Source organism: Orbicella faveolata, unplaced genomic scaffold, assembly GCF_042242905.1.
Source record: "Orbicella faveolata isolate gen_17 unplaced genomic scaffold, um_ofav_v1 contig_13, whole genome shotgun sequence".
Taxonomy (NCBI): domain Eukaryota; kingdom Metazoa; phylum Cnidaria; class Anthozoa; order Scleractinia; family Merulinidae; genus Orbicella; species Orbicella faveolata.
Window position 1 is genome coordinate 11,301,848 of NW_028301540.1, and position 23,360 is coordinate 11,325,207.

Below are 23,360 nucleotides of genomic sequence, written 5' to 3' on the forward strand. Positions count from 1 at the left end.
CTAAAAAGATTTAAATCCCATTTTATTCAGACGTGTTTTTAGGGTTAATTCAGGCTCGGATATAAAATGTAGTAATACATAATGTTAGCTGCGCGTAGCTGTGTTCACCTCACGTTCACGTAACTACTTGCGCTAGAGTGCCGCAGAAGGCCTATCTCACTCTGCAAGAAAATGAACGATGTAAGGTAAACAAATTAAACAAAATAAGTTACTAATCAAGTCGGCTTTGCTTTTTCAGCGGTAGCAGAAGTCTATCAGGAAGAAGGTGACAAAGAATTTACAAGAAAAGAAGTTTGTAACGCGATATACTTCTACACAGACGGAATTCATGTGAACTGTAAGGATTTCCAGCTGAATGCCAAGCTACACAGCAACAGGGCAACAGCTTATTACCATCTCGGTAAGATTTTGATCTTGTCATTTTCAAATTTATCCGCCAATCAAAAGAAGTTCAAGTGTTGCTTTCTTTGAGTTCAGCCTTTCAATGATTATAATAAAAACTATCATTTGAAGAGACTATCTTGGGAAACTAACTTTCCGGGGAAAACTATCAGTCCAAAGAAATAAATACTTAATTGTCTTTCATGTTCACCGGTAAATTTTCTGGTATTTTTTGAATTTTCGCTTTGTTTTTCTTTTTTTTTTTTATGCTGAGTTTCTACTTCTTTGGGTAAAATTAAACTTGTATGTGTAAATTAAATACAATTCTGTAAGCCAAATATTGAACCGCAAAAACGTAAAAAAGTCGTTATATTAAAAGATTTGTCTTCCCTTTACAGCCTCAAACTTCTTTACGCTCGATTGTTGTTTTACTGTATCGTAATTCATCGCGGTTTTCAGCCTGAAAACTACTTATTCGTTCTATTTTAAAACAGAAATCCGCACAGAAGCTTATAAGCTCTTTAACTTCATCTAAAACAAAATGATATATATAAGAAGGTGTGTTTCATGAGCTACTTCACTAAAGGGGTACTATAGACTGATATTCACCAATGGGTATACCACCGTCTGATAGTGTCCGCGCAAGATCTTATTGTGTCATCGGTCTAGGCCAACGCCACCAGACAGTGCCCCCACCCCTCCCTGGGACGAGAAATGATCAGGTTTAGCGAATCAGAATGAGAAAATTTAGCAGTGAGCCAAGAGAGATGCTAAGTGATGATGCTGCATAATGAATATGTTAATTGTATTTGGAATGTCCCTACTATCGACCTAAGACGACCGGTGACAAAGGTTGAATTCAGCTCGCTTCAAGCGATGCTAATCCAAAACCTTATTGGTCTGCTGTTTAGCTTGTCTTATTTTATTCCCTTCAGATCTATTTTACTCTGCTCTGTTGGCGAAGAATGGTTCAAGTTTTACTGTTTCTCAGTATTAAACCTGATTAAACACAACCGTTTTATTCCCTACTGCCTGGTCGTTTGTTCCCATCATCCGATGACTCTCCATAACGTGCTCTTGGAGCTTTGAGTTATCGGGAGTCATTCGTATTTCAAGGATCGGAACAGATCCGTTGCGTGCCACCAAATTGATAGGGGACTGAGCATTGAAAGAAGACACGCACATTGCATATCTCTACAACCTCGTGAGCTCTTATCGCTTTTACTTTTTCGCTACTTCTTCTTCTACTGTGCATGAAATGTTTTCTCGGTTCTATTACTCAGGGAATTTCCACGAGGCCCTGAATGATGCAACGGCTGCCGTCAATTTGGAACCAACTTTGATTAAGGCCATAGAAACAGGTAAAATCCTTGACTCAACTGATTTACAGCATGAACTTTACAATAACTAAAGAAATTATCGCGCGCTCGTTGGCTAATTTTCATTGTCAATAAGCGAACAGACGCCTGAATTTATGAATTATGCGACGTTGACGCGACAAGCAAAAGCGGCTGAGCGGACAATCTGACAATTTATTATTATAAAAAAAGTATTGACGCAAGTTTTTCATACGTCTGTTCTGTCATTGACAACAAACTGTGGATCCACTCGGCTCCTACCTCGTGGATCCACAGCTATTTTGATAATGTTATGACGGAATTCATGATCATAAACAGGACAGACGCATGAAAAACGGGCTTCAATTTGTTAAGTCGACAGCTATCGTATCGAGCTCTTCAAATGCAAATGACATTAATATCTTTTCAACGATATTCCCTCGCATGAGCCTCCATTGCAAGCTATTTCGAGTCCAATACCAAATTACGAATATGGCTTTTTACAAGAATAAATCAGGTTTTGGATGTTTTCACCTGTGCATTGTAGATATTATTTTTTGACCTCATATTAAATTATTTGTCGTAGGTGCAAGTGCTTGTGAGCACCTACAATGTTATGTTGACGCCATATCGTGGTGCGAGAAGGGATTGGCAGTATCCTTTATAACATCAATTATTCATGTTTTTTGCCAGCTGTAAAAAGGAACTATCATGTTACCTTTAGGGATTCTAGGGAAAGTTGTCAAGGGATAAATTACAAAAAGTTGTGTTCTCTCTGCCTTATATATATGCCGCTAGAATCGCGCTAAGCATAATAGGGCATCAAGAAGCCTTATAGCTGTGGTTATGGTAGCTTCAGGCTATTTACAAAAGTCACAATGCTTTCAAAGTAAATTGTAATTGCAAAACCCTAAGGAGGCTTCTATCAAACCCTTCTCCATTGTACAGTCTTGGGAGTATGAGTTGTTACTTTAAGGGGCAACTTGATTGAAATTCTCATTAGGAGAAACGAGTAGCCATTTCTGACTTAAAGGAAGAATCGTTGTAGGAAAGAATATAGAGTTTGAAATCCACTTTTTATACGCTCAGTTGCTTGGCAACCTACAAAACAACTTAGAGATTAAAGTGTGTAGTTTTATCTACTCACTATTTCTAGGCTGCCTTTTCTTCAGATCAAAAGAGCCACCATTTTTCTAAGTGTTTACCAAGATGTGATTTTTTTCTCACACTAACTTTCACGTGAGGTCAAATCCCTTTGTACTGCAAGATGCCAAATTCTCATTCAAATTCCCTACAAAAAATACCCTTTGTTTCTTACAGTCACGAAATAAGTCACTCAATGGATAACTAGGCCGTGTGCAGCATTCTTCGCCTGTTAGGTGTGCTAGTTTACATTAATTTCTGCCCGCCCGTGTTACTTACCAATTTTTAGTTTATTACACAGCACTAGATAAATTAATTTTTCGCAAAGGTACATATGTTGTTTACTGGCTGGGAGGTCCGTATAGTGAGCTGAAAGGCCCCATGCCTGGGCTGTCTCGTGTCACTTGTGCGAAGGAATCCACTGCCCAACCCAACAATTGTAATGCAAGCGTAACGCTAGATCAACTAGACAGGATACATATTCACCTCCGTTAATTTTACGAATAAAAGGGGCCGATTCGACCCTAGCCTGCGAACGCAGACGTATTTCCGGCTGTCGCTTGTCTTCGCCGAAAAATAACGTCTGCGAACCCGAGCGAGGAAACGAATTTGTGACGTAATGACTTTTGTTTTCTCTTTGGCCAATCAGTTTCCATGATAGAATGAAACTCGGTTCTCCTCGCGGGGAATACCTCGCGCAGTAGTTCTGGGGCTATTTGAGCTAAACTGTGATTGACTAACAATTTCTACGCCACACAAATCGTTTCCTGGCTCGGGTTCGCGGACGTTATTTTTCGGCGGAGACAAGTGCCAGCCGGAAATACGTCTGCGTTCGCAGGCTACCTCGACCCTTATTGCTAATTAATTTTTGTGATTTATACCTGTTTGCTTACTCTCGGAAAGTACGCATTATACGATAGTTTTAAATCGGCTCATTGCGATCCCTAGATTTTTCATGTCTTCCATCTCATTTCAGATTGATCAACACGACGATATCACCCGATATGAAAACGTTACCGAGACCGTAGTTAGAGATAGGAAAATCCCGACCGCGCTAAAAACTTAATCAGATAGCAGGATTCGTTACCGTGACCTCTTGGAAAAAATAATATAAAATAAATATAAGTAGTTAAAAATATTTCTAAGTACATATAACAACAGTCTCCATTGGGCGCGAAGATATGCTCGGATATTTGTCCACGGAACGAACATATAATGTCCGTTGACAAATATCCGAGCATATTGTCTTACCAAATGTAGGCTATTGTGTCTATTATCCTTCAAATGTTTTTCGTAACACGCCCAGTTTTGAAAATTGGGAAACATCACTCGGATATTCCCCAAGCTGGGGAATAATCAGTCACTTGACCCGTTATATTTTAATTATGTCATGTGCCTTAACTTTAAGCAGATTGACAAGACTAACAAGACATTACTAGATTTACGAGCCAAGTGTGTTGGAGATCGAGTTAAATTACAAGAAGCAAAGAGCAATCCCGAAACTCACTCTGTGAAGGGCCAGGTAAGTAGTGCTAGAGGAAAATATATTCTAGGCTTTAAAGGGGAGATTAAATAATGCCGAACTTGATATATGTTGTTCAAAAAACCTCTTGTACGAAAATGCGCGGTGAAACATATACTTCTATTGCTCACTAGAAGCAAAGAGCTAGCAAGAGCTGTTAAGGTATAACAATGACTCGAGCAAAGATAAATTACATTTTGAAAATTAACATAAGACGAAATAGAAAAGATTATCTTTTTGTTTGTATCCGGTTTCTCTATAAATATACAAGCATTCTATCACTAATGTTGTTCTCTTATTCACTACGCTACTTAATATCTATTCTATTGAAGAGTGCGAGTACTCTTGCAGCCTGTGGTTGTTAACAAAATGGCGGCCGCTTCTTTACGTTTTTGAAGTGCCTGTGAAAAGAACTTCAAGTTTTTTTAACAACTTGTATATTTATACTCAAGCAATTAGATTATTCGCTCTCGGTTTGTATGCGTGATAGCTGAGTTGGGCTGAGCCCTCGTCATCAAGCACGTGATAGAAATCTCGAGTTCATGATGTCATTGTCAAATGGAAACGCAACAAACTTAGGAGAACTTATGCTTATGCTTATGTCAAGTGAAAACGTGCTGCTGAAATCATAAGCATATACATAAACATCGTCCGCCATCTTTTTTTACGGTATCGAGGAGATAGAGAATGAAAACTAAGGCGGTTATCCATTCTGCGATACGTTTGTGCTCATCTTTACGTCAATTTGCAAGTGAGAAGATGTATGAAAATGTATGAAGATCTTCGGCAAGACTCCGCTCCGCATCACATTCTCACCTCTCTTCTCGCTGTTTGAAAATGCGATAAGGCATGGTTTCTACTGTGAGCAACTATTGCTAACCATACTACTTCAACACGTACATTCTTGGACAATTTAAATCAAAAATTAAGACCACCCCTCGCCCCCATTTTATTGATAGAAAAAATGATGCGCTTCGGGTTTAGGGCCAGTTCATCAGTGATTACGGGGAAGTGGTGGTTTAATCTTTTATTTTATTATGTTCAAGATTGTAGATTGTTACCTGCCGTTTCTTGACTATTTTATATTGTAACGAGTACATATATATTATCTTACCTTGTGTTTAATATTTACAACTTTTTCACTCTTTATGTAACTATATTGTTAAACTATACTAAGGCCGCATCCAGCAAAACGCAAGCATTTTGACGTCTCTCCTCTATGTCAAGGCAGTAAAACATTAAGATTATTAATATTGTAACCAGCCACTGTTATACGGAAGAAGAGTACAGATTGGCAGCACCCTGGAATAATTGGCAGCATAATTATATTTTGTAATTCTAGACTTCAAAGAAAGCCATCGCAATCCCAGGGCAAAATTAATATACTTTGGTTTTGATTTACTCGCTTAAATATGTTTGCTTTCACTTTACAATACTTTTGCTGCTACTTTACACTAAAACAATAACATAAAAGCTACATACACTACTTACAATACAACAGAGCTATTAACACGACTTGCAGTACAAGACAGCTTCTTTACCCTACTTACTTTTAAGAGTCCCTGTCCATAAAAATGGAAAATAACTCAGCAAGGGTCGAAAAGTCGATTTCGCTTATATTTTCATGGTAGATAGGCTAGGGCATGGCAAAAACTACTGGATAGTTTTTTTGGCAAAATATCGTTTTATTTCAAAGAAATATGCAAATTTCCAAATTCCGTTAAAATCGCCATTTGACGCACCATCTTATTAAACAAGTTTGAGAGCCTCGCATGCAAAACCACATCATTCTTCCGTCTTTAAAACACTCAAATATTTTTTTGCAACGTTTAAATGTGTACTAGGTTGATTTTAGGGAATGTAGCGTTGTCTTTTTTGGTGCAAAATAATTAAATTTCGAAGACATGTTTTTCATTCACTTAAAAGTACTTCGTGAATATAATAAATTTTCACCATGTGCGAAACCTTCAAATGGATTAAGCTTCCGGTGGTTGAATCGCAGGATGGTCTACAGGTTCCTGTAAAAATTTCTTTGGGCAAATGATTGTGAGCGACGCGAGAGCTTTTCAAAGTACGTTAAAAATGCAAATATTTGACCATTCCCTCGTCAAATTTCAATTTACGGGTTAGACGTATATTTTAGCATGCGCCACACGACTTGACCTATGATAGGTTGAAATAGACACAGAGCTGATAGTTTCGAAATGTTCTAACCTCATTTGCTGTAAAAGGCTGGTCCAAAGCCGATTTGACGTGTTTCTCTCACAATTCGTCGCACGTAAAGCAGAAGTTTGCTTTTGTTTACATAACGTCCGATGTACATCGCCAACTGTCAACTTATTTAATGGTCGAATACCATGAATCTGTGACCCTCTTTCGACACATATGATCACCACTGCATCTGAGTCAAAAACGGCTAAGTCATTTGTAGATAGTTGCTTTAATTTCTTTGCACTACACCAAAATATTACGTTTGATCATCATGGTTTGATGGCTTAAATGCTTGCTTGCAGCGGTTCCTTGTTCATCACGCAATGCTGTCATCCCATTTTAGGGGGTAGGGGTAGGACAGTTTCTATCCTAATACTAATCCTAAGGCCCCGTAAGGCTTGGAACCACTGGGAGCACCCAGTCGTGTTGAGTAGGAAGAGATTAAATTAAGAAATGAAAAGAATGAATAGTTTACCATTGCCCCTGTTTTTATCTTTTACTCGACCACCGCTACCTACATGCCCTGCGTAATACTGTAACGCTAAACTCATACCTAGGTCTTTTCGCGCTGTGCAATTATTTTTGGTTTACATGTAATACAGTGGGCTACCCTCGGGGAAATGGGTGGTGACCGCTTAATGGGGCTAGCCGCTTAAATAGAGGTTGATGTACCTTGAATATTTAATATTTCACTATCGGGTTGTAAATTTCTTGGTGAACATGGAGACAATTCAAGACAATCATGATAGACGTGTATTTGAATTATCACTCGTCATGCACCTTCAATTTCAGACGGTTATCTGCCATCGCCCTTTTCAAAGCAAAGTTGTTAAATTTTGGGTGGCCGCTTAATAGGAATAAAGACGATAATGAAACCCTTATAGGAACGACCAAATGGTGGCCGCGGAGGTAAACGGACCGGTCAATGGGTGTTTTATTTACAATATTTCACTGACAATAATTTTGGACTGTATTGACACCAGTCCTCTATTTTCTGTTACAAACATACCAATGCCTCGCCACTAAGCAAGCAAAAATACGCCAAATAAAATGGCATGGCCAGGGTTTGTTTACTAACGTAGTTACTAATTAAATTTAGTCTGTTTTTCTCACGAATGAGGCACGTTGTGATTTCCTATTTTTATTTCAGCTAGTTCTTGCTTCATTGATCTATAATTTGTTTATGGCGATTTCTTTTAAAATTCTAGTGAGTACAGGCACTAGCTTTATCAGCTGTTGTCTGAAACATCAGAACGTACAACAAACGTGATTTGGACCGAGGCCACGTACACTATAGAATACGATTATTTAAATATACACATATTATTATATATATGAACAAACAGATGAACAATGATTAAATTGTTTCACTTATCCTGAGAGTGCTCTATACAAAATAGATCAAAATGAGCAGCATATGCCGTGACAGCATTGCGTGACGAACAAATAACGGCTGTAAGATTGTGCTGCGCCGACGCGCTCATCAGCAATGGTCAGCAATCGATCAGAAGTAATATTTTGGCGCAGTGCAAAGCAAGCAGCTATCTACAAATGATTCAGTCGTTTTTGACTTAGATGCAGTGATGTTCATATGCGCAGAAAGATGGTCACAGATTCATGGTATTCGACCAATAATAGCTTGACAGTAGGCGATGTACATCGGACGTTAACCTTGTGTAGACAAAAGCAAACTTCTGCTTTACGTACGACAAATGGTGAGAGATGGACTAAAAACACGTCAAATCGGCTTTGGACCAGCCTTTTACTACAAATAAGGTTAGAACATTATCGAAATTTTCAGCTCTGTGTCTATTTCAACTTATTATAGGTCAAGTCATGTCGCGCATGCTAAAATATACGCCTAACCCGTAAATTGAAATTTGACGAGGGAATGGTCAAATATTTGCATTTTTAACGTACTTTGAAAAGCTCTCGCGTCGCTCACAATTATTTGCCCAAAGAAATTTTTACAAGAATCTGTAGACCATCCTGCGATTCAACCACCGGAAGCTTAATCCATTTGAAGGTTTCGCACATGGTGAAAATTTATTATATTCACGAAGTACTTTTAAGTGAATGAAATACATGTCTTCGAAATTTAATTATTTTGCACCAAAAGACAACGCTACATTCCCTAAAATCAACCCAGTACACATTTAAACATTGCAAAAAGATATTTGAGTGTTTTAAAGACGGAAGGATGATGTGGTTTTGCATGCGAGGCTCTCAAACTTGTTTAATAAAATGGTGCGTCAAATGGCGATTTTAACGGAATTTGGAAATTTGCATATTTCTTTGAAATAAAAGGATATTTTGCCAAAAAAAACTATCCAGTAGTTTTTGTCATACCCTAGCCTATCTACCATAAGAATATAAGCGAAATCGACTTTTCGACCCTTGCCGCGAAATTAAGAATTTGTCTGATTTTTACAGGTAGGCACTCTTAACAGCTATTTAAAGGAACTTTACATTCGTAACAGCAATAGTCTTATTTTTTAAATTGCATATCCTTTAATTAATCTAACATTTATTCTAGCAATATATCACCCTTTTCTTTAAAACGACATATCCTTTTATCAATCTAATGTCTTTTATAAGTATTAACAGGACAGAAGATGCGAAAAAGCATCATAAAAGAATACCAGAAACTTGATTTTCTATTCTTAACTTGTAATTTACTTTCGTAGTAAATTCAATCCAGTTAAGATTCCTCTCATTTACCTTGTGATAATGTAGATAACAGTTAGCATATAATAAACAGATATTCAATTTCCTAACATTGTTATTGTCCTTTTCACACGCCATACCAAACAATAATTTGTAGTTTGCCGGGGATATTGAGGTGTTATGCATTTTACTGAAACAGTTCTACAGCCGATTGTAAAAATAAAATGTCGTACTACAGTTATGAAATGTATGAAGAACTGAGTCAGGCTTACCTCAGTAGAAACATCTATTATTGCCTGTAATTCCATAGAGAGTGAGCTCTGTCTTCATAGCGACAATGCGATGGATAAGCTTAAAGTAAAATTCTCTCGGTTGATTCTCTTCACAAATAGCCTGCACTCTATTAAAGATTTGGCTCCATGAGAAAGCCGTCGGAGGAAAGTTGCGATCCCATTTCATTGGACCAGTGGCCTGATACTTCCGTTTATCGCGAAAAAGCCAATAATAGTCTTCAGACCTAAGTTTCTAGAGGTCGATGGTTAAGAGTGAAGATAATTGAAATAAGGCTGCCGCCGGATAAAATGTTGACATTAGGCTTAGCACGCTCCTTGGCTCTTTTCTCCCTAAGGTGCTCGGGGTCGCAGAGATTACTTGGAAATATTTGAAAAAATTACAATTAATTCCATAACGCTGTTGGAACTGTTCAAATGGTAAAAAACAGCCATGGCGGTCAATTACATCATGCACCGTGGACACCCTTTTCAACGCAATCATGGTAAAAAAACGATCTTCCCGTCAATGAGGACCACTTTATTTTCAAAGAGAATCATGTCTTTTTCATCCTCAGAGTTATAAACACTTTTTAGGTCCAGGAAAGAAAACAAGATATCCTTGTAGAAGGATGGCATGTCTGAATCCTTTAGAAATTTCTCATCATAGTTGAAGCGTAAGAGAAAATAAAAGACCGCCACATTTTATAAAATAAAATTTTGGAATTGCTGACCAAGTATCATCTTCTTTGTCATCAGTTTTGAGGAGACGCTACATCCAGGCTAAGTGCAGGGACTTAAACGTAATTTAAACATTAGTGAACCGCCAACCACCATCGCCATAGTCCTGATATAAAACTTGTCTCTTGATTTTATCTGGTTTGTTTTTCTATAAGAACTGGAAAGGTAGCGACTGGATTAGAGATGCGTATTTGTTTGTAGTGTCATCCATGGAAGCCGAATAAAGAATTTGAGACAATCCTAGGGTATTTGCAATCAAGCACGGCCCAAGCAGAGAAAGTTTCCGCCAACGCCCAGCTGCACGTTTTGTCTTAAGATTATCCACTTTGTTAGTAAAGCTTTTCCGTTCATTGTCAACACTATCATCAGAAAAAAAGATTCCCAAGACTTTCACCAGTTCATTGGTGCAGGCTAGACCAAGAAGTGTTTAACCACCAAAGCTTTGCTTTGGAATGATATTGATAGTTTCAGCTTTATAAATCCCGAAAATAGCACTTTGTAAATTTTTTGGGTCGATATTCAAGATTTCGTCATTAACTGACATGCGTTTTTGTCTGATAGGAAAATACCAACTCTTTACCGAAAACTACCAAAGAGCTGAAAACCAACGCAGGAGAAGGAACCTGTTATATCAACGTTTCAAAACATCTGACAGGTTCCAAAAGAGCCATCGAGTACCATGAACGTCATCTAAAACTTGCCAAAGAAGTGGAAGACAGGGCTGGAGAAGGAAATTCAAATGCTAATCTTGACAACGCTTATGACAGTCTGGGAGATTTCAAAAAAGTTATCGAGTATCATGAACTAGATGTAAAAATTCCCAAAGAAGTGGGGGACAGGGCTGGAGAAGGAAGTTCGTATGGTAATCTTGGCAACGCTCATCACAGTCTGGGAGATTTCAAAAAAGCCATCCAGTTCCATGAACGGCATCTAAAAATTGCCAAAGAAGTGGGAGACAGGGCTGGAGAAGGAAGTTCGTAAGCTAATCTTGGCAACATGTATCACCGTCTGGGAGATTTCAAACAAGCCATCGAATACCATGAACGGCATCTAAAAATTGCCAAAGAAGTGGGAGACAGGGGTGGAGAAGGAATGTCGTATGGTAATCTTGCCAACGCGTATCACAGTCTGGGAGATTTCAAAAAAGCCATCGAATACCATGAACGGCATCTAAAAATTGCCACAGAAGTGGGAGACAAGGCTGGAGAAGGAAGTTCGTATGGTAATCTTGGCAACGCTCATCACAGTCTGGGAGATTTCAAAAAAGCCATCCAGTTCCATGCGCAACGTCTAAAAATTGCCAAAGAAGTGGGAGACAGGGCTGGAGAAGGAAGTTCGTATTCTAATCTTGGCAACATGTATCACCGTCTGGGAGATTTCAAAAAAGCCATCGAATACCATGAACGGCATCTAAAAATTGCCAAAGAAGTGGGAGACAGGGCTGGAGAGGGAATGTCGTATGGTAATCTTGGCAACGCGTATCACAGTCTGGGAGATTTCAAAAAAGCCATCGAATATCATGAACGGCATTTAAAAATTGCGAAAGAAGTGGAAGACAAGCCTGGAGAAGGAAGGTCGTATGGTAATCTTGGCAACGCGTATCACCGTCTGGGAGATTTCAAACAAGCCATCGAATACCATGAACGGCATCTAAAAATTGCGAAAGAAGTAGGAGACAGGGCTGGAGAAGGAATGTCGTATGGTAATCTTGCCAACGCGTATCACCGTCTGGGAGATTTCAAAAAAGCCATCAAATACCATGAACGGCGTCTAAAAATTGCCACAGAGGTGGGAGACAGGGCTGGAGAAGGAAGTTCGTATGGTAATCTTGGCAACGTGTATCACAGTCTGGGAGATTTCAAAAAAGCCATCGAATACCATGAACGGCATCTAAAAATTGCGAAAGAAGTGGGAGACAGGGCTGGAGAAGAAAGGTTGTATGGTAATCTTGGCAACGCTCATCACAGTCTGGGAGATTTCAAAAAAGCCATCGAATACCATGAACGGCATCTAAAAATTGCAAAAGAAGTGGGAGACAGGGCTGGAGAAGGAAGTTCGTATGGTAATCTTGGCAACGCTCATCACAGTCTGGGAGATTTCAAAAAAGCCATCGAATACCATCAACGGCATCTAAAAATTGCGAAAGAAGTGGGAGACAGGGCTGGAGCAGGAAGGTCGTATGCTAATCTTGGCAACGCGTATCACCGTCTGGGAGATTTCAAAAAAGCCATCGAATACCATGAACTAGATCTAAAAATTGCGAAAGAAGTGGGAGACAGGGCTGGAGAAGAAAGGTTGTATGGTAATCTTGGCAACGCTCATCACAGTCTGGGAGATTTCAAAAAAGCCATCGAATACCATGAACTAGATCTAAAAATTGCGAAAGAAGTGGGAGACAGGGCTGGAGAAGGAAGGTCGTATGGTAATCTTGGCAACGCTCATCACAGTCTGGGAGATTTCAAAAAAGCCATCGAATACCATGAACTAGATCTAAAAATTGCCAAAGAAGTGGGAGACAGGGCTGGAGAAGGAATGTCGTATGGTAATCTTGGCAACGCTCATCACAGTCTGGGAGATTTCAAAAAAGCCATCGAATACCATGAACTAGATCTAAAAATTGCCAAAGAAGTGGGAGACGGGGCTGGAGAAGGAATGTCGTATGGTAATCTTGGCAACGCTTATCACAGTCTGGGAGATTTCAAAAAAGCCATCGAATACCATGAGCTAGATCTAAAAATTGTAAAAGAAGTGGGAGACAGGGCTGGAGAAGGAAGGTCGTATGCTAATCTTGGCAACGCCTATCACCGTCTGGGCGATTTCAAAAAAGCCATCAAGTACCATGAACGGCATCTAAAAATTGCGAAAGAAGTGGGAGACAGGGCTGGAGAAGGAAGTTCGTATGGTAATCTTGGCAACGCTTATCACAGTCTGGGAGATTTGAAAAAAGCCATCGAGTACGGCGAATGGCGTCTAAAAATTGCGAAAGAAGTGGGAGACAGGGCTGGAGAGGGAAGTTCGTATGGTAATCTTGGCAACGCTTATCACAGTCTGGGAGATTTCAAAAAAGCCATGGAGTACCATGAACGGCATCTAAAAATTGCCAAAGAAGTGGGAGACAGGGCTGGAGAAGGAATGTCGTATGCTAATCTTGGCAACGCGTATCACCGTCTGGGAGATTTCAAAAAAGCCATCGAATACCATGAACGGCGTCTAAAAATTGCAAAAGAAGTGGGAGACAGGGCTGGAGAAGGAAGGTCGTATGGTAATCTTGGCAACGCCTATCACCGTCTGGGCGATTTCAAAAAAGCCATCGAGTACCATGAACGGCATCTAAAAATTGCGAAAGAAGTGGGAGACAGGGCTGGAGAAGGAAGTTCGCATGGTAATCTTGGCAACGCGTATCACAGTCTGGGAGATTTCAAAAAAGCCATCGAGTACGGCGAATGGCGTCTAAAAATTGCGAAAGAAGTGGGAGACAGGGCTGGAGAAGGAAGTTCGTATGGTAATCTTGGCAACGCTTATCACAGTCTGGGAGATTTCAAAAAAGCCATCGAATACCATGAACTAGATCTAAAAATTGCCAAAGAAGTGGGAGACAGGGCTGGAGAAGGAATGTCGTATGCTAATCTTGGCAACGCGTATCACCGTCTGGGAGATTTCAAAAAAGCCATCGAATACCATGAACGGCATCTAAAAATTGCGAAAGAAGTGGGAGACAGGGCTGGAGAAGGAAGGTCGTATGGTAATCTTGGCAATGCTCATCACAGTCTGGGAGATTTCAAAAAAGCCATCGAATACCATGAACTAGATCTAAAAATTGCCAAAGAAGTGGGAGACAGGGCTGGAGAAGGAAGGTCGTATGCTAATCTTGGCAACGCGCATCGCAGTCTGGGAGATTTCAAAAAAGCCATCGAATACCATCAACGGCGTCTAAAAATTGCGAAAGAAGTAGGAAACAGGGCTGGAGAAGGAATGTCGTATGGTAATCTTGGCAACGCTTATCACAGTCTGGGAGATTTCAAAAAAGCCATCGAATACCATGAACTAGATCTAAAAATTGCCAAAGAAGTGGGAGACAGGGCTGGAGAAGGAAGGTCGTATGGTAATCTTGGCAACGCTTATCACAGTCTGGGAGATTTCAAAAAAGCCATCGAATACCATGAACTAGATCTAAAAATTGCGAAAGAAGTGGGAGACAGGGCTGGAGAAGGAAGGTCGTATGGTAATCTTGGCAACGCGTATCACAGTCTGGGAGATTTCAAAAAAGCCATCGAGTACGACGAATGGCGTGTAAAAATTGCGAAAGAAGTGGGAGACAGGGCTGGAGAAGGAAAGTCGTATGGCAATCTTGGCAACGCTCATCACAGTCTGGGAGATTTCAAAAAAGCCATCGAATACCATGAACTAGATCTAAAAATTGCGAAAGAAGTGGGAGACAGGGCTGGAGAAGGAAGGTCGTATGGTAATCTTGGCAACGCGTATCACAGTCTGGGAGATTTCAAAAAAGCCATCGAGTACGGCGAATGGCGTCTAAAAATTGCGAAAGAAGTGGGAGACAGGGCTGGAGAAGGAAGTTCGTATGGTAATCTTGGCAACGCTTATCACAGTCTGGGAGATTTCAAAAAAGCCATCGAATACCATGAACTAGATCTAAAAATTGCCAAAGAAGTGGGAGACAGGGCTGGAGAAGGAATGTCGTATGCTAATCTTGGCAACGCGTATCACCGTCTGGGAGATTTCAAAAAAGCCATCGAATACCATGAACGGCATCTAAAAATTGCGAAAGAAGTGGGAGACAGGGCTGGAGAAGGAAGGTCGTATGGTAATCTTGGCAATGCTCATCACAGTCTGGGAGATTTCAAAAAAGCCATCGAATACCATGAACTAGATCTAAAAATTGCCAAAGAAGTGGGAGACAGGGCTGGAGAAGGAAGGTCGTATGCTAATCTTGGCAACGCGCATCGCAGTCTGGGAGATTTCAAAAAAGCCATCGAATACCATCAACGGCGTCTAAAAATTGCGAAAGAAGTAGGAAACAGGGCTGGAGAAGGAATGTCGTATGGTAATCTTGGCAACGCTTATCACAGTCTGGGAGATTTCAAAAAAGCCATCGAATACCATGAACTAGATCTAAAAATTGCCAAAGAAGTGGGAGACAGGGCTGGAGAAGGAAGGTCGTATGGTAATCTTGGCAACGCTTATCACAGTCTGGGAGATTTCAAAAAAGCCATCAAATACCATGAACTAGATCTAAAAATTGCGAAAGAAGTGGGAGACAGGGCTGGAGAAGGAAGGTCGTATGGTAATCTTGGCAACGCGTATCACAGTCTGGGAGATTTCAAAAAAGCCATCGAGTACGACGAATGGCGTGTAAAAATTGCGAAAGAAGTGGGAGACAGGGCTGGAGAAGGAAAGTCGTATGGCAATCTTGGCAACGCTCATCACAGTCTGGGAGATTTCAAAAAAGCCATCGAATACCATGAACTAGATCTAAAAATTGCCAAAGAAGTGGGAGACAGGGCTGGAGAAGGAAGGTCGTATGCTAATCTTGGCAACGCGTATCACAGTCTGGGAGATTTCAAAAAAGCCATCGAGTACGGCGAATGGCGTCTAAAAATTGCAAAAGAAGTGGGAGACAGGGCTGGAGAAGGAAGTTCGTATGGTAATCTTGGCAACGCTTATCACAGTCTGGGAGATTTCAAAAAAGCCATCGAATACCATGAACGGCATCTAAAAATTGCGAAAGAAGTGGGAGACAGGGCTGGAGAAGGAAGGTCGTATGCTAATCTTGGCAACGGTTATCACAGTCTGGGAGATTTCAAAAAAGCCATCGAATACCATGAGCTAGATCTAAAAATTGCCAAAGAAGTGGGAGACAGGGCTGGTGAAGGAAGGTCGTATGCTAATCTTGGCAACGCCTATCACCGTCAAGGAGATTTCAAAAAAGCCATCGAGTACCATGAACGGCATCTAAAAATTGCGAAAGAAGTGGGAGACAGGGCTGGAGAAGGAAGTTCGTATGCTAATCTTGGCAGCGCGTATCACAGTCTGGGAGATTTCAAAAAAGCCATCGAATACCATGAGCTAGATCTAAAAATTGCCAAAGAAGTGGGAGACAGGGCTGGAGAAGGAAGGTCGTATGCTAATCTTGGCAACGCCTATCACCGTCAAGGAGATTTCAAAAAAGCCATCGAGTACCATGAACGGCATCTAAAAATTGCGAAAGAAGTTGGAGACAGGGCTGGAGAAGGAAGGTCGTATGGCAATCTTGGGAACGCTCATCACAGTCTGGGAGATTTCAAAAAAGCCATCGAATACCATGAACTAGATCTAAAAATTGCCAAAGAAGTGGGAGACAGGGCTGGAGAAGGAAGGTCGTATGCTAATCTTGGCAACGCTTATGACAGCCTGGGAGATTTCAAAAAAGCCATCGAATACCATGAACGGCATCTAAAAATTGCGAAAGAAGTGGGAGACAGGGCTGGAGAAGGAAGGTCGTATGGTAATCTTGGCAACGCTCATCGCAGTCTGGGAGATTTCAAAAAAGCCATCGAATACCATGAACATCATCTAAAAATTGCGAAAGAAGTGGGAGAGAGGGCTGGAGAAGGAATGTCGTATGGTAATCTTGGCAATGCTCATCACAGTCTGGGAGATTTCAAAAAAGCCATCGAATACCATGAACTAGATCTAAAAATTGCCAAAGAAGTGGGAGACAGGGCTGGAGAAGGAAGGTCGTATGCTAATCTTGGCAACGCTTATCACAGTCTGGGAGATTTCAAAAAAGCCATCGAATACCATGAACGGCATCTAAAAATTGCCAAAGAAGTGGGAAGCAGGGCTGGAGAAGGAAGTTCGTATGGTAATCTTGGCAACGCGTATCGCCGTCTGGGAGATTTCAAAAAAGCCATCGAGTACCATCAACGGCGTCTAAAAATTGCGAAAGAAGTGGGAGACAGGGCTGGAGAAGGAAGTTCGTATGGTAATCTTGGCAACGCTTATCACAGTCTGGGAGATTTCAAAAAAGCCATCGAATACCATGAACTAGATCTAAAAATTGCGAAAGAAGTGGGAGACAGGGCTGGAGAAGGAAAGTCGTATGCTAATCTGGGCAACGCGTATCACCGTCTGGGAGATTTCAAAAAAGCCATCGAATACCATGAACTAGATCTAAAAATTGCCAAAGAAGTGGGAGACAGGGCTGGAGAAGGAAGGTCGTATGCTAATCTTGGCAACGCGTATCACAGTCTGGGAGATTTCAAAAAAGCCATCGAATACCATGAGCTAGATCTAAAAATTGCGAAAGAAGTGGGAGACAGGGCTGGAGAAGGAAGGTCGTATGCTAATCTTGGCAACGCCTATCACCGTCTGGGAGATTTCAAAAAAGCCATCGAGTACCATGAACGGCATCTAAAAATTACGAAAGAAGTGGGAGACAGGGCTGGAGAAGGAAGTTCGTATGGTAATCTTGGCAACGCGTATCACAGTCTGGGAGATTTCAAAAAAGCCATCGAGTACGGCGAATGGCGTCTAAAAATTGCGAAAGAAGTGGGAGACAGGGCTGGAGAAGGAAGTTCGTATGGTAATCTTGGCAACGCGTATCACTGTCTGGGAGATTTCAAAAAAGCCATCGAATACCATGAACGGCGTCTAAAAATTGCCAAAGAAGTGGGAGACAGGGCTGGAGAAGGAATGTCGTATGCTAATCTTGGTAGTTGTCTTGAATCTCAATGCTCTATGAGGATGGCTCTTGATTGTTATCATTCTAGCGTCCGATTGTTCAATGATCTTAGGCAGAATCTGCAAGGCAAAGATGAGTGGACAATTAGTTACCGCAATGTGAATAATATGGTTTATACTAGATTATGGCGTTTGATTTTAAAACAAGGTGACGTAGTTGAGGCTTTGTTCGCTGTTGAGCAAGGACGTGCACAAGCTTTAACAGATCTTATGAATTCAAAGTACGAAACTGAAACACCACATACTGGGAAAAAAATGACTTGCGACACATTAAGTTGCCTCCTTTCAGATACAGTCTTTTTGGCAGTCCACGAAAGAGAAATAATTTTCTGGATTATTCAAAATGGAAAAGATGTTCAGTTAAGAAGAAAAGAACTCAGCGATAATAATTCGGAGGAAAATGCGAGCAGTGTGTTGGAGTCTTTAATTAACAATGCTCGTGAAAAAAATGATGTCAGTAGAGGTGTGAAATGCGAGGATCGTTCACTGGATAGGAAAAGCGGGGGAGACCTGTCAAAGAAGAGGGATCAGACCATATCCCAACTAACGCACTCAGATACCAATCCTTTAAGAACATTGTATGACGTCATCATTAGCCCCATCATAGATTTGGTTAATGGCAATGAACTGATATTTGTTCCCGAAGGTCCACTGTGCTTGGCTCCTTATGCTGCATTGATGGATTCTAATTCGAAGTTCTTAAGCGAGTCTTTCAGAATCCGGGTCATTCCGTCATTGAATAGTTTGAAATTGATCAGAGATTGTTCACCAGATTACCACAAGAAGTCTGGGGCGCTGCTTGTGGGAGATCCATGCGTAGAGCAAGTTTGTTATCGTGGTAAAAGGTTACACCAGCTGCCATTTGCAAAGATGGAAGTACAGATGATTGGGAAAATACTCAACACTTTTCCCCTCACTGGAAAAGAGGCAACAAAAGCTCAAGTGATGAGAAAACTCCCCTCAGTTGCATTGGTGCACATTGCAGCACATGGTAGAATGGAAACAGGAGAAATTGCTTTGGCACCAAACCCTACACGAGCATCTCAGATCCCTGTTGAAGAAGACTTCGTGCTACGAATGAGTGACGTGATGAGAGTTCAAATGCGAGCAGGACTGGTTGTGTTAAGTTGTTGCCATAGTGGCCGTGGTGAGATTAAGGCTGAGGGTGTGGTTGGCATTGCACGAGCCTTCCTGGGTGCCGGTGTTCGTTCTGTTGTTGTGTCTCTGTGGGCAATTGACGACTATGCCACTCAGGAGTTCATGAAGAGTTTCTACCTTCACTTAGCAGAAGGAAGAAGTGCCAGTGAATCTCTGAACCACGCCATGAAGTGTCTGAGAGAGTCTGAGAAATTTAGCGAAGTGAAGCACTGGGCTCCATTTGTACTCATCGGTGATGATGTTACCTTGGACTTGGCTAAAGGCGATTAGATGAACTTCAACATAGCTAAAGGTACTTAAGTGTTTTTTTAATGTTGAGATGATACAATTGGAAACTAAGTAATATTGAAGTTTCAACTCGGTGAAGTCTTATTTGTCTTAAACAAATAACAATACTTTTGCGTTTTTTGAAAATCTCAAATAGCCTAATTAACTGACACAATTCATAAAACGTGTCTTCAAAAGCGCAAACTTATGCTGCAAAATACTACCATACTTGCGCTGTACCTTTGTGGTCGCCAGGACACTGTTTTTTGTTCGCGCAATGAAATGAATTTTGCAATAGCTTCACGGGAAATTAAGTGGCAGTCCCGCTAAAAGCGGTCCACTCGACTTCGGGACCAAAAATAATTTTCCTTCCTTTTTTGTCAGTGAGAATGGTTTGACACACATATATAAAAAGCAACTTATTATTTTCCAATCCCTTATTTTTGCTTTGCTACGAGCCAAAATTGAATTTTGGCTGAACTGAGGTTGCTGACCGTGATCAGAAAGGTAAAATTCACCGATTTTGTGAAGCGTGCTACGTCGCCTAAAATGCAGCTCACGGAATTTCGTTTTCATACGAATTTTAAGGTAAATTTATTACTTTGACTGACAAATTATGGAAACTTTTCGAAAAATTCTAAGCTTACCAGCGAGGCTGGAAGACACCCTACTCCGAGGCCTTTGATCACCTACTACAATTTAGCCAAATTTGACGGGGAAAATCTCAAAAGTTGGGTCTAAATGAAGCCTAAAAACCACATCACAGTAAATTTCATACCTTAATAAACCGTTCTATAAGTTCAAACCGGTGGGTATCTTCTTGGATTGCGCGCGAGAACAGATTAAAATCTACCACAGTCAGTGCGTTTACATAGCTATCGCTCGTGTCAAAGCTCGTTTGCATAACCCTAGCACCCGGTGAAAATACATCTTCTTCCGTTCAGGTTCGTTTGTTAACCTTCTGCGTAGTGGCAAATAGCTTCCTTTAATGCTTGTGTACACTCTAGATCCAGTTTTGAGGTGAAGGTTGCGTTAAAGTTGATCAATTCTCAAGACTTGCGAGACTCCAAAAGTAAATAATGGCGCCGGTCTGTAGAAATTAAACGTGGCCGTCGTCCTGACCCTTCAATAAATTCTGCTGCAGAGGTAGCACAAGGAGAAGAAGAAGATCGTAAGTTTTCATTTACCGTTTAATGGCAACTGAATCCAGTACTACTGCCAAGACTACTGGAAACTTGAGGGCTATATGCCCTAATTTGAAAAACAACAACAACAAACACTTGCCGGTTGCATCGCTGGGAAATGAACCTGAATGAACATGACAGGCTTGAATGGAACTATGTTTTTCGATGAATGATGGGCTTTACTTCTGTTTTATGCTTGATGCTTGTCTTTTAGTATCTTGCACAGCGCATAAAATAAGCTTCGGGATCCGTTTATCGGGCCGTTTATACAACAAAAGCTGCACCGGCTTCGTCAAAATGTCACACAAGTTGTAACGTGACCCATTACCCAGGAGGAGGATACTCTCTTATATGGACTATTTAGGTATCTGTATGTGAAGCCTCAAAGGGTAGGGTTCTTCAGCCGTTTGGGTCATAAATAGGGTATCGATTTTGGCCATTTTGGTTAAAAATTGGGTATGGTTTTAGCACTCTAGTCTTGAATTGGGTATGTTTCTTAGCAGAAGTTACTTTTTCACCATTATCAATAAGACCTTCAACAAAAGCTCTTTATAACTTATGTTTAAAGCAACTGTGTCAGCCGCAACGGTCATAAATAGGCTATCGAATTTTTGGTCAGGTCATAAATAGGGTAGCAAAAATCGCAGATTTTGGTCATAAAGAGGGTAAGGGTTTTGGGAAGTGCACACCCCCACTCACCGGGTGCTAGGGTTATGCAAACGAGCTTTGACACGAGCGATAGCTATGTAAACGCACTGACTGTGGCAGATTTTAATCTGTTCTCGCGTGCAATCCAAGAAGATACCCACCGGTTTGAACTTATAGAACGGTTTATTAAGGTATGAAATTTACTGTGATGTGGTTTTTAGGCTTCATTTAGACCCAACTTTTGAGATTTTCCCCGTCAAATTTGGCTAAATTGTAGTAGGTGATCAAAGGCCTCGGAGTAGGGTGTCTTCCAGCCTCGCTGGTAAGCTTAGAATTTTTCGAAAAGTTTCCATAATTCGTCAGTCAAAGTAATAAATATGCTTTAAAATTCGTATGAAAACGAAATTCCGTGAGCTGCATTTTAGGCAACGTAGCACGCTTCACAAAATCGGTGAATTTTACCTTTCTGATCACGGTCAGCAACCTCAGTTCAGCCGAAATTCAATTTTGGCTCGTAGCAAAGCAAAAATAAGGGATTGGAAAATAATAAGTTGCTTTTTTATATATATGTGTCAAACCATTCTCACTGACAAAAAATGAAGGAAAATTATTTTTGGTCCCGAAGTCGAGTGGACCGCTTTTAGCGAGACTGCCACTTAATAAAGTGATCAAACGTCATTCTCGATAATATCTAACATTGTTGTTTTGTCTTACTTCTTAGGTTGTTCAGTCCATCTATCCAGAAGGATGGGGCGACTCTGTCGATTCGTTATTACGAGACTGCTAAATTTTATTGCCTTTTTAAATATAAATAGCTGACTGGCCAACTCTGAGTTTGTAGGGAAATGCTTTTCTCCGGACTCTATATACATCAGAGTTGTATCAATATGTATCCGTAAAGGCTTTTGCACCCATAATTTTATAAATGGATGCGCCTCATTTGAGTCTACTATTTTATTTTATAGACTTGGACATAATATTAGGGATGTGTAAGAGAAGCTTAGAAGTAATCACAAATGAATAGTAAATTCATACACTGTCCAACAATAAAGGGAAAACAACACTTTAGTAATTTCAGAAAATTAAGAAGCAAGGTGTTGTCTTTCCGTAACGTGTTAAATATCCAAAATGAAAAGAATGAGTATTTGTTAGAGAACACATAGAGAATTGTTTAGGAATTTAGTGGTTGTATTATGCTTGCATTGTCATTTGAAATGGACGAGTTGCTGCGATAGAACAAACTGCTTCTTGTTGAGTAAGCAAAGTGCCCTGCTACGTATTTTTTTGCACATTGTTTGAATTTCTAGTGATATTATTTTGCGTTTTAATATCATGCAAGGATCTTTAAACTACTGAAGATTAGTAATAGTTCTAGAAAGGCCTTACGATTTTGTACCTCATAATAAAATTACAAGATTTAAGGTAAATTAAAAGAAAAACGTTTGAACCTTCAGCAATTTTATTTCCTCTGTTTTAACACGAACTTTTCAAACAAATATTTGCCTTCAATTAGCACCAGTTACAGGCAGCTCATCAGGACTATAATTGGTGGTATCACACATTGCTACAACACACGTTCCTTTAGTGTTGGCTGCACATTCAGCTGCGTATTCGTTAAATCCTTCTCTTCTCTAGCATCCACGGTTAAACTGAAAGCCGTCTTCTGTCTGGAAACTTCCCACTCCACACACCATGTTTTCTTCCCCGCAATCCTCGGAAACGATGTTTTTATCACAACTTTGTTGAGCATCCTGTGCACTCTCCCCTTCTCCAGAGCTTTCTAGGCAATAAAGTTGCGCCTCGCGTCGACCTGCCAATAAAAATAGCAAAGGCCTTAAATGAATACTGGGCTAATGTGCGCCCGTTGCAATGACGCATTGGTGTACGTCATTCATATGTAACAAGAATACATACTTCTCAATTTGGAAAAAAGAAAAAAAAAAACGAGAAAAGCCAATCATGTTATTATGAGAAGGAGAGGGGATATTCTTTGCAAACTTATATGATTGACTTTTCATGCGGTCTACACGTCGACAGTCAATATATATATGTATGGATTTATGAAAACAGTGTTAATGAAATCAAACAGTTT

The 23,360-nt window shown here is 40.4% G+C and overlaps 1 protein-coding gene and 1 long non-coding RNA gene across 2 annotated transcripts in view; both read left to right on the forward strand.

Annotated features, from left to right (window-relative positions):
• LOC110062668 (uncharacterized) overlaps positions 1-23,360 on the forward strand; it is a 142,109-nt gene that overhangs the window by 6,233 nt on the left and 112,516 nt on the right. The gene's annotated exons all lie outside the window — the stretch shown is intronic.
• LOC110069769 (uncharacterized) lies at positions 241-22,721 on the forward strand. Its single transcript, XM_089284650.1, has 6 exons — positions 241-400; positions 1,665-1,742; positions 2,305-2,372; positions 4,273-4,383; positions 10,833-19,461; positions 21,990-22,721. The coding sequence occupies exon 5, from the start codon at positions 11,268-11,270 to the stop codon at positions 19,437-19,439; it is 8,172 nt and encodes a 2,723-aa protein (XP_089140776.1). The 5' UTR covers positions 241-400; positions 1,665-1,742; positions 2,305-2,372; positions 4,273-4,383; positions 10,833-11,267; the 3' UTR covers positions 19,440-19,461; positions 21,990-22,721.